The 12578-nt window shown below is 34.6% G+C and overlaps 1 protein-coding gene across 1 annotated transcript; it reads left to right on the plus strand.

The window, feature by feature from the left end:
- Positions 1 to 2589: 2589 nt before the first annotated feature.
- LOC101265688 (probable methyltransferase PMT6) lies at positions 2590 to 11459 on the plus strand. Its single transcript, XM_004249166.5, has 7 exons — positions 2590 to 3090; positions 4587 to 5001; positions 5234 to 5523; positions 6811 to 7194; positions 9570 to 9816; positions 9900 to 10038; positions 10835 to 11459. Exons 1-7 carry the CDS (start codon positions 2889 to 2891, stop codon positions 10991 to 10993), a joined length of 1836 nt encoding a protein of 611 aa, XP_004249214.1. The 5' UTR covers positions 2590 to 2888; the 3' UTR covers positions 10994 to 11459.
- Positions 11460 to 12578: the final 1119 nt, after the last annotated feature.

A 12578-nucleotide genomic window follows, 5' to 3' on the forward strand; every position in this document is an offset into this window, starting at 1 on the left:
CTGAGATAATTAGTAAATAATTGTTATAGAGATATCTAACTATATTAAATAAAGAAAATTCTATTTTTGATGCTCAAATGTGAGATGTTAGGTTACGAGACAAAGATGTATAATTTAGCATCTCACATTTAATTTGAGCATTAACTCCTCTTAGATAGTGCCTCACATTCTCCAACTTCGTGTTGATCTCGCGCTTTTTTTAATGTCATAATTAAGTATGGCGGCAGTATCGGAACAGAGTGAACCGGCCGGATAAGTTTCGGAATCAAGATGAAATTGGTATTGTGCGAATCGATACCGTTTCGGAATCGGAACAGGACTGGACCGGTAAATCGATAAATTTTGTCGTGTTTAGTCCCGGTCCGGAAGGGAACCGGTAGTATACCGGACCGATCGAATCGATAATCGATATTAAAAAAAATAATTTAAATTATTTAAAACTTAAAGATTTAATTTTTTTTAATTGAATATAATTTTTATTATAATAATTAAAAAATTAAAAATTTAAATTTCAAATTTAAAAGTTAAAAAATTTTAAATTTTCAAACTTCAAAGTTATAAAATTTAAATTTCAAACTCTTACAGTTTGAAATTCAAATTTTAAAAATTTTAAATGTTTGGAAATTTTAAATTCAAACTTTAAAGTTATAAAATTTAAATTTCAAACTTTTAAAGTTTGAAATTTTTAAATTCAAATTTTAAAGTTTGGAAATTTTAAATTCAAATTTTAAAGTTATAAAATTTAAATTTCAAACTCTTAAAGTTTGAAATTTTTAAATTCAAACTTTAAAGTTATAAAATTAAAAATTGACAATATTAAAAATTAAATTTAACACAACAATATTTAAAAAAAATTTAAGGCGAATAGCCTATATTTTTTTATTAATATTTATTTGATATTACAATTACATTTACAAAAATATTAGTAGAGTATTAAAGGATTTAATCTACACAGCCACCTTCTAGGAAGGATTCTGTTTGAATTAAATCTCGAATTATCATACTTTTACTAATAGTTGGTGCCACCATATAAATTCCTTCGTAAATCATTCAACATTTATTTAGTAACATGTTCGAGAATTGATTGAATAGAAAGATCTTCCATTGCTTCAATCCCATCTTCACTATAATCCTGCATTACTTCACCAACGTCATCTTGAAATTTGGTCGGTAGTGGTTACGACCCGAATTTCTTCTCTCGGCATTAATCCAATCTCGAAATAATACCAATATCTCCAAGATGTCGGCTGCTAGTGAACGCCTATGTTCTCCAAGTTGAAACCTTGCTGCACTAAATACGTCTTCCGAAGCTACTGATGAAGCTTGCATTGCTAATATATCTTGAGCTGAAATTTGAGTCAAATAGCCATCGTGGGGGCCCACTAGCCATCACCCAACGGCTATAAACGAATAGATTTTTTTTTTTTAAAAATAATTTACTGGACCGGTAATTTCTAAAATTGAAAGGGACCGATAAATCTCAGTTTTCGTCCGTTACCTATCCCATAACCGGACCGAACCGGTCTATACCGGAACTAACCGGTACCGAACCGAAACCGGACCGAACCGGTAACCGGAAGTTACCGATTTCGCTGCTAGTCTTAGTCATAATCAACAATGACGTCATTTTTTCTGTTTTTTTAATCACTTGACAAAAAAATAGAGCTTTCTTTTGGTTAATATAACAAGACCTCTCTATAATACTCGTTATTCTAGAAATATTTAGACATAAATTCTGCAAATACTATATCCGCATATCCAAATTTGAACTCCCAATCTAATGAAGGACTCAACCCCGACCCTAGGCCTAACCACGACTTATAGGATTTTTTTATCATTTTCCTGTAGGAAGAAAATAATATCAAAGATACTTATGATAAAAAAAGTATTGTATCATTAAAGACCATTGTTTGATTTCAATATCTGAATGTGAAAGTGAAATTGAATATTATATTAATAAAATATTATGAAATTTTCATTTCAACAAAATATATCATTTTTTATTTTTAAAAAAAAAAATTAATAATCACGATTTAGAGTATTATTTTTGCATTCAAAATCTTGATAAACAACAATACACCAAAATATATTGCAACTAGTGTTCGTGACACACGTCAATAATAAAATTATTAACATAAAAAAATTACTTGAAAGAATTTGCGAAAACTTATCTGGGAAAAGATGGTGTTTGATTGAGAAAAGAGAGAGAATTTTTTGTTATGAGATAAAAATTTGATTGAGAAAAGAGTGAAAAAAAGTTTTTAGTTATGAGATAAAAAAACACGCCCAAAACAGAGAAGCTATGATTTATTATTTGATAATTTATTTAATGAGTCTAAATGTTGTTAAGAGTCTCCTGCAGATCTGATTCTTTCAAACTCATTAAGAGATTTTTTTAAAAATAAAACGAATGAACTTTATGGGTTAAATTTGAATGATTCATATTCAGACCTAAAAACCAAACGTACTTAATGGGTTGAATCTGAATAAGTAAGAATCAAACCTCCATTAAATGCAAACCTAAGTTATTTGTACAATTTTATTCCAATCAAATATGAAATAAATTCATCCAAAAATTTATCATCTCTTATTATTGTACCAAATAAATACAAAGTGTGTTTTAATACTTAGCTCTAAGTAAATAATAAATAAATAAATAAAAACTCAGAATAGGAGAAGAAAGTCACAAAATTAAGAGGAACAAGACAGAACACTCAACACTGTTCACTTCTGATTCAGCTCCAAACACACACACACAAAAACCTGAGATCTGTCGATCTGATGGTAATGTTTTTCGATGAGCAATTCTTTTGATTTCATTCGAAAGTTGTAATCTTTTTCACATATAAGAATTATTGGATTGAAGAGAAAATTGAAAAAGGGGAAAAATGAGTGGATCTTTGATAAGTTCAAGGGCATTTGATTGGTATACAGGGCAGATGATAATTATAGCCCTTTTGGTAATGGTGGGTTCTTTTTACACTGGTACACTTTTTGGCGAAAACCCATCTCTCTATATTCATCAAGAACAGCAACAAAGTGAAAATCTAACTGTTGATTCCAACCCCATTTCTTCAGAGTCATCCTCTGGTGAGTCCTCTGTTTGTTTTTTTCAAGAATTGTAGTGTTTAGAGTGTTTTTTAGTTATAGAATGAAGGGAGTCTTGTAGCAACGGTAAAGTTGTTATCTTGCATATGTCACACTCCTTGGTGTTGTGACCTTTATGGACGTGGGGTGCTTTATGTACCGAGCTGCCCTTTTTTATTATGTCATAGAGTAGTACTAGTGTAAATTGCTTATGTGTGGACTTTTTGGTAAATGAGGGTCACTAACATGTAGATTGTAGAAAGTTTGATAATCAAAGAAATGGAGTTCAAGTCATGTTGCTTATGAAAGATTTTAAGTAATTTATCGTTTTTCCCAATGTAACCAAAAAAGATTGCAGCTTTTTGTTTGTTAAAAGAATTTAAAGAATGTTTGAATGGACTCCCAGAATGGTAATTGGGATGGGGTAGTAATTGTTAGTGTGTAACTGTAGGAGAGATATGCTGAGAGAATTTGATTTTTTAGTCTATCATAAATAGCCTCTATACCTCTACAAGATAGGGGTAAAGTTTGTATACACTCTACTCTCCAAGACACACCCGTGGGATTACATTGTGTATGTTGTTGCACTGGGGAAGCTAGCCTTTCAGAATACAAGTAGCTTTCGACTTCCCTGTGTATATGGTTGGTGGAGAAGTGGGGGATTAAAATATGAAAAGAAATGATTTTGAGTTGCTTATGTGATTGGTAACGTTTGCTGCGAAAAAGTTGTTGAAATTTCCTTTTAGGTGGAGATGAAAAAATGATAACTTTCTTTGGTTATAAATGATAACTAGGCGCTTTTCATGTTTGTGCTGGAGCAAGATAGAAACCCAACGGATAAAGATTGATACTTAGTATTGTTATTGTTGTTTGTAGCTTATCTATGTAATTGGGTTGTCTCAGAAGGTTTTAGTGTAAGGACAGTGCATCTTACTTCTTCCGGTTTTGCTTTTCTTCGGCTTTATATTAATCTTTATTTCCCTTGTATCTCAGAGATACTGACCCTCCTACTTGAATCTGATCTTGCATGGGCAAACTTGTTTTTTTCACGAGGCGAATCAATATGGGCATTTTTCTGATTACTCTTGAATGGGGCTTGTTGGAAATAATTGCATTGTTACTTAGTTAAAGCAGAGGCTGTAATCCTACCACAAGCAAAAAATCCATTTGGCTAGTGCAATGGGATATAGGTCCAGTGGCTTCTACTTTGTCAAATAGATTTGGTAGAGATTTGCAACTTTGACAAGTGCAAACTTGTGGTGTTCAGTAATTTGGCAGTATCACGACCTTAGATCCTGTTATTGGAATCTCTGATCCATATATTTTAATAGTAATATGCATGCAGTTAGAGAACATGAGGTGCCTTTTTGTATAGAAGATTGGTCGTCTTTCGTAGAGAACATATCTTACTGTAGATTCTCTACTTTCTTCTGTACCTCTTGTTTATGGGAGATTCCCATTATTACACTTGACTTGATAAAAGAATAATATGCATGCAGGTATTCTGAAGTTCAGGAACAAGATTGCTCTTTCTTATCGGGTGGTACCTCTCACTATCCCTGAAACTGGGATAAATGTATGTCCTCTGAAATTTAATGAGTATATCCCCTGTCATGACATTTCTTATGTTAAAGAGTTGATGCCAAAATTAGATCTTTCAAGGAAAGAAGAGCTAGAGAGGCACTGTCCTCCACTTGACAGGCGCTTGTTTTGTTTGGTTCCACCTCCAGCTGATTATAAGATACCAATAAGGTGGCCAACTAGCAGGGACTATGTATGGCGGAGTAATATAAACCATACACGTCTTGCGGAGGTAAAAGGAGGACAAAATTGGGTACATGAGAAGGATCAGCTTTGGTGGTTTCCAGGCGGTGGAACTCATTTTAAGCATGGAGCTACAGAATATATTGAGAGGTACGCGGTCTGTTTTTCTTTCACTTCTCCTGTCCCTGTCATTATTAAAGTTGCAGCTTTTTGATTATTCAATGAAAAATGAAAATCGACACACTAAGGCTTCCATGAAGCAATTAAATGAAGCCATTTGTACTAGATGATCCATTACACTTACTAAGAATGGTGAAAATTAAATCTTAATGCTACCATTTTTCTATGTATCTGATGTACGTAATTAATTTCTTCAATGCAGATTAGGAAATATGACAACTGATGAGACAGGTGACTTGCGTGCGGCAGGGATATATCAAGTGCTTGATGTTGGTTGTGGGGTTGCCAGTTTCTCTGCTTATCTTCTTCCACTTAACATAGAAACACTGTCTTTTGCTCCCAAAGATGGTCATGAAAATCAAATTCAATTTGCTTTGGAACGAGGAATCGGTGCTATGATATCTGCTATAGCTACAAAGCAGCTACCGTATCCAAGTAACTCTTTTGACATGGTGCATTGTTCCAGATGTCGAGTTGATTGGCATGAGAATGGTGAGAATTTCTTTCATTAATCATGCAAACCTTGTGTGCTTAAATGTGATTGACCTAGATCAATAAATAAGGAAACTGTATCTAATTATTTGGCTTTCTACATCATGTTTGTTAGTAGTACATTAATTTGCAAAGTTCAATGAATTTAATGCCGTGTTAGAATCTACAAGGCCTTAGATATCCTCCATAATAGACTTGTTCCACTAGCTTGATCATCATGGAGATATTAGCTTATTTTTTTACATCAAGTAAACTTTACTCAAGACACTATCGTGTAAACTAAACTGTTATGGCTGAGTTTCGAAGTATGAATGACTCTGATTCTCTAAGGTAATTGAAGGAGATTATCTAAGGTAGTCTTTTCATAATATGCTACCCATGCATGCAGCGGCGGAGACAAGAATTTTACTAAGGGGTGTCAAAATATAAAACGAATAGACACACGTAAAAGTTAAGGGAGTCACCTTTGCCAGAAAATATACTGTTTAATTGGGTCAAAATTTCAGTTTTATGTATATATACTGTTTAGCCATATAGTATATATACATAAAACTATAATTTTGACAGTTAAATATAATTTTTCTGACAAAGGTAGCTCCGCCAATGTAGGCTTGTCATGTAAATACACTATCATTATAATTGAAGGAGATTATTTAACGTAGTCATTAAATTATATGCTACCCATGCATGCAGCGGCGGAGACAAGAATTTTACTAAGGGGTGTCAAAATATAAAAAAATAGACAGATATAAAAGTTAAGGGAGTCACCTTCGCCAGAAAATCTATTGTTTAGTTGGGTCAAAATTTTAGTTTTACCTTTTATGTATATATATGGTTTAGCCATATAGTATATATACATAGAGTAAAAATATAATTTTCTGGCTAAAGTGGCTCCGCCATTGAATGCATGTCATTTAAATACACTCTTGTTGTAATTGAAGGAAATTATCTAAGGTAGTTTTTAAATTATATGCTTCCCATGCTGCAGCGGCGGAGACAAGAATTTTACTAAGGAGTGTCAAAATATAAAAAGATAGACACGCGTAAAAGTTAAGGGAGTCAGCTTTGCCAGAAAATATACTGTTTAGTTGGGTCAAAATTTTAGTTTTATGTATATATATTGTTTAGCCATATAGTATATATACATAAAACTAAAATTTTGTCAATTAAACAGTTAAACGGTATAATTTTCTGGCGAAGGTGGCTCCGCCACTGCATGCATGTCATGTAAATTCACTTTATTGTTTTACAATGCTAAAATTCATTTTTCATATCGGTGTGCTGCAGATGGTATTCTACTCAAAGAGCTGAATCGGATATTAAGACCAAATGGATATTTTATATATTCAGCTCCTCCTGCCTATAGAAAGGATAAGGACTTCCCGGAGATATGGGACAAACTAGTAAAGCTGACTTCTGGAATGTGCTGGAAGCTTATTGCGCAGAAAGTTCAGACTGCAATATGGGTTAAGCAAGAAAATAATTCATGTCTTCAGCATAATGCTCAGGAGAAACTTGTAAACTTATGTGATTCTGAGGATGATTTGAAGCCTTCATGGAAAACACCTTTGAGGAACTGTGTTACCCTTAGTGACGCTTCATCTTCTTTGAAGAAACTACCTCCTCGACCACAACGTCTTTCAGAGTATTCACAAAGTCTGAGTCGGATAGGTTTGTCAATTCTCTTCCTTGGTTTAGTTGTATTCATGAATTTTCATCTCTTAGCTCTGAAATCAATTGTGGCGAATATTTTTCTCATGCTTAGTCACACGGTAAAAATTAGAGAATCTATATTGTTGTGCAACTATTCCAGTTGTCCAGCTATGTTTTATTTGTCCTTGTTATTCTTTATCATTATCTTGTTCTTCAATTTTATTACTACCGTTGTTTCTTTTACTTTGGCTATCTTTACTACTTTTGTTGTCATTCAATACTTTCTTCTTTTCTAATATCAGTAAGAAGTTTGCTTTTATGGTTCCTTTTCATTTCTCTCAAACTGGTAGTGTTATTTTTTTTCTCAGCTGTTATTGTTACTTCTTATTTTTTCAATCGGTTTCTGAACGGCTACTGCTATTATCACCTCTAAAAAATCATTTCTGGCCTAAAATGCTAATATTATGCTTGATGATAATTGAGATGTTGCTCCATTCAGTGGTGGAGCCAAAATCAGGGCAAGGGGGTATTCGTTTATACAAGGTTAAAATTACTTGTGCTGTATATATTGGAGATGTTGAATCCGCTTGGCTTCTTCATGGATTTACTTCTTCATATCTTTGAACCTCCCTAATGAAAATCATTGGCTCCATTTGACACCGAACAACAACTGAAAGAGAAAATACCGATTTATTCATCTGCACCGGTAAAGAGCTAAGCCCGGAAGTCACGGAGCTGTCTTCTCTTTCAATGGCAGCAGCTAGTTTAAGTTCAATATCAGCTGAATTTCTAAGAACTAGTCTTTCCTTCTCATCTGCTACCTCATAGAAAGATGTAGAGTCAACCCATGCGCCTTTCACGGGGTGAGCAAAAAGCCTTTCCCTAGATCCTGGTATGAACTCAATCCGTCCCATTTGGCGAAGCAATCTTGGACACTCTTGGTTGCACTGTGCTTGGATGCATTAGACTTCCACTCGCCAGTGATGAGATGAAAACTGCCCCCATTCGGCGATTCCCGTTCCACCACAATGGCACAGCAAAAAAGAGTGACCAGGACCTGTCCTTGACCAGCTCGTAAGTAGCATTGCTCTGCTGGTCGACATAGCGGGGTGTCAAAAGAAAGTCTTTTTGATTGCCCCGCTGACCTTTTTAAAAAGCACCTTGGGTCAGTGGCCAGTTGTAAAGTAAAGTAGGGCTGTGTGCTTTCGAATTTGATTTATTTTGATAGAAAGAAGAATCATAATTGATCCTGGGTCGTTTTTCAACTGTCCACTGTTAAATCTGGTCTAGCCAACGGATAGTTGAAAAACAATACAACCAAGGACCAATTCTGGTTCTACCAAAATAAATCAAATTCTTAAGTGCACCACCCTTCTTTATTTACAGCTAGCCTCCGACTCGAGGTGCTTTTAAGATCAGCGGGGCAATAAAGAAGACTTGCTTTTGGACACAGCACAGTAGGATGCCATGTTCCGGTCACTCTTTTGATTCTAGTCCATTATGGTGGCACGGGAACGGCCGACTGGGGGCAGTTTTCATCTCATCTCTAGCGTGTGGAAGACTAGTGCATCCAAGCACAGCGCAACGAATAGGGTCCAAGATTGCTTCGCTGCTCCGGAGGTTGTTCCCATCATTGAAGTCAGGGTGTAGGACTTAGGACTTAGCCTTCCAAATGAGAAAGTAGAAAAGTGCTTAGTGTCGTTGTAAAAATCAATGCAATTGTTATGTTGACTTTCTCCCCCCCTACTTCTAAAGATAGATAGAAAAGGTTGGAGAGAATTTCAGAAAGTCATTCTCTCCTTTCTAAAGTTGCGCAAGGTGGCCCACCCCTCTTTTCCCCCCTTTAATGAAAGACCCTCGCATCGCTTCCTATCCTTTTCCCTTAAATGAAGGACCCTCGCATCGCTTCCTATCCATTTGTGGGTCTGGACCCTTTTTTTTTCAGTTTTGAGAATCAACCAGCAGAAAAATCCGTAGCTCAGTTTACTCACAGCCTCCCTCTCGCCAAAATAAATGAAATGGGATGAATTGGAATGGCTTAACTTACTACCTGTACGAGATCGGAAAGGAAGCTAGATAACCTAGGGGGAAAAGAACGATGTTTGATGTGAACGGATGCACATATTTCGCCTCTGAATACAGATAACATGAAAAGCTTTGTAGATGATCCATCTAGAGAGGGGTATTCTAACAACCTTTGATTCAAAGAGAAAAGGAAACGAACAATTAGGTTCACTTCCATTGGTGCTTCCCCCTACACGTATATTGGGGCGAGAGCGGAATAAGACACATGTTCCTTTTGGGGGTTTTGAATAGGGAAGCTTTATGGAGATTGTCATTTCATCTTTTAGGAAGTCTCATATGTCTGACATGCTCAAATCAATTTCTTGCAGGTATTGATCGTGAAAAATTCTTGGCTGATACAGTCTATTGGCAAGATCAAGTTCGCCATTACTGGAGACTGATGAATGTTGAGGAGAAAGAAATACGTAATGTTATGGACATGAGTGCTTCCCTTGGTGGATTTGCTGTTGGTTTAAATACATGGCCTGTCTGGGTGATGAATGTAGTTCCTATAACCATGAATGACACCCTGTCTGCCGTTTACGGCAGGGGTCTTACAGGCGTTTTTCATGACTGGTAGGCTATTAACTTAGTTTACTTACCTATAAGCACTAACTGATTTACAAAGGCCCTAACAAGTATCTTGCTTGAATTTGTAGGTGTGAGCCGTTCTCCACATATCCTCGCACTTATGATTTGTTGCATGCCAATCATCTTCTTTCTCACTACAAAAATCGTGAAGAAGGTTGTTTAATTGAAGATATCATGCTGGAGATGGACCGTATTCTACGACCTCAGGTAAGGGTTTCATTTCGATTTGATGTTCGAGAGACTAAATATTTTAATAAATTGATAAACTGAAGGCATCTGCAAGATCAATTTTTTTCATTTGACAGTTCAGAGTAAGTGTATTAGCTTGATATATGACATACGTTAAAAAGATAACGCCTAGGAAAAGGAAGCATTTAGTTTCTCGTATATTTAATATATTTATTTGAATCAGTTGTCATAGTACTATATCCTATTTTACAACAACATAATACCTCATCCTTGATCTCCAATTCCCCTCGTCGGTTGAAAATGGGGTGGAGATGGAACTAGAAATGCATTGGTTTCCCAAGCATGATTTAGACATTCTGCTACTTGTTCTCAAGTTCCTTTATTAAAGTAAAACAACTTGTTCTCGAGTTCTACACTTGACAATTTCTCGAGAGAGTTTTAATTAACATAATGCGGCTACCATTTTTCTCCGAGCTTAGTTTGTTGGACGAGAGTTTGTGTGATCATTCATATAAATCATCTTTTAGAGGTGCGAAAGGATGTTCCTTTGTAAGGTGGGGTTTTACAACGAACAATTTCGATAGGTGGAAATGTGACAAAATCAGAAAGTTTCTTATCGACTAATTTATGCTGAGAAAAATGGACTACCTTATGCTACATATATATGTCAACTGAATTAAGCTAAACAAGATCCAGCTTGGAGTATACGTTTTAGCGATTGTGACATGTGAAATTCCCATTGTGAATGTTCATTCATGCTTGTGTCCTGAAGTTTTAACCGCGAACCAATCTAAGGTTATCAAGTGACATGCAGGGATTTATCATTATCAGAGATGAAGAGCCCATCGTATCAAGAATACAAGCTCTTGCTCCGAAGTTTCTCTGGGATGTCGAACTTCAGTTTCTAGAGAACCATCAGAGGAAGAAGGAGCCGGTCTTATTTTGCAGGAAAAAGTTCTGGGCTATTGCCTGAGGTAGCTTTGCCCGTGATTGCTAGTCGAAAGACAAATGTTACCATCTTCTGGAATGTTCTAATGTCCCTTATTAAACTACCGGAATTTCTCTTGGTTCTCTACTATCTTTTCCTAAAGCGCACAACTAACCTTGAACCAGTCAATGCCACATGGAGGTAGAAAGGCCCACGAGTCATGAACTTCTTTACCCTGAGTAGAAGCAATGACGGTATCTGAGGGATAAACATATGGCATTATATTCGCGTAACTTATTTGTTGAATGGTAAATTCATTTGTGTTTCATAGTTGATATGTTTTCGTTTTTATCAGTCTGCAGGAAAGCCAATATGTAGTTATGAACTTTGTAATTGTTGTATACATGATAGAACAAATTCATTTTGATGTAACATATAGAACTGAGTTATGTCATAGCTCTTCATTTTTCTTTGGTTCTTTTATATATATATTGTTTCGAACTCTTCAAAATCGTCATTTGTGTCATATCTTTTAAAACTAGTTCATTTTTAAAAGATAATATACCGATACAACATCTTTTGACAGTTATATATATATATATATTCATGTTTTGTCTCTCAATTAATAGCGTTCTCTTTCACATCACATCAGCAACTAACTTCCAGGACTTTAGGTTGCTTTTGGAATGAAAAAAGGTGAAAATTTTGTGTGTTTCTTTGTTGATAGTAATTGAAATTAGATATCTCGACGATTTATATAGCTAATTTTAATTTATTTAAAACTGAGAGGTAGTAGTTGTTACTTAGCCAATTAGCGCATACCTTGGCTGATTTTATTAGATACTTATTATCTTCACCGATATATTGCATAAATTTCACTTATAAAATTTTACTAAATATGTTATAATTGTTTGAATTTAAAAAGTAAGTAAAATGACCTCCACTTCATAGCATCTATAAAGATAGCAACAACTGATTACTATTAAAGTACTGTATTTTAAAGTTCCTAACAAATAGTGCCAATAAATAGGGACAAGATTTTTAAAAAAAGGAAAAGAACATTAATTATAAATGAAGTTATTGACATGACAATACAACCCCATACTTGTGGGTCATTGACCCACTCTCTTCACACATCTTAACTCTCCTTGTCTCCTTGCGTCCGAATTTCTTTTATCGAAAAATTATATTCTATATATATAAAATAAAAATATTTTTAATTATATATATACAATGACCAACTGCTTTTCTTTTTTTAAAATTATATAATATAGTATAGATAAGAATAATTGTCTAAGTCATGAAATTATATCAAATTACAACAACATATTTAATATAATTTCATAAAGCGTGCTTACACGACCTTATTCATGTCTTGAGAAGGTAGAAAAATTATTTCTGATAAATCCATTACTCAAATAAAGCAATAACAAAAATTAAGTATGTTTTAGTATGATAATCAAAATTAAGGAGACAATAAAATCGAAAGATAAAGCAGTATTGATATGTAACTAGACAATACTTGACTACCTACTAAGTGACAACATTCTATATTTCCTAATTCCTAATCCCTTAACTATAATTTTTTCCGATCATGTCTTTGATTAGTTACAGGTGTATATGTGTCGTC

The sequence above is a fragment of the Solanum lycopersicum genome, chromosome 10 (genome assembly GCF_036512215.1).
Source record: "Solanum lycopersicum chromosome 10, SLM_r2.1".
NCBI lineage: Eukaryota > Viridiplantae > Streptophyta > Magnoliopsida > Solanales > Solanaceae > Solanum > Solanum lycopersicum.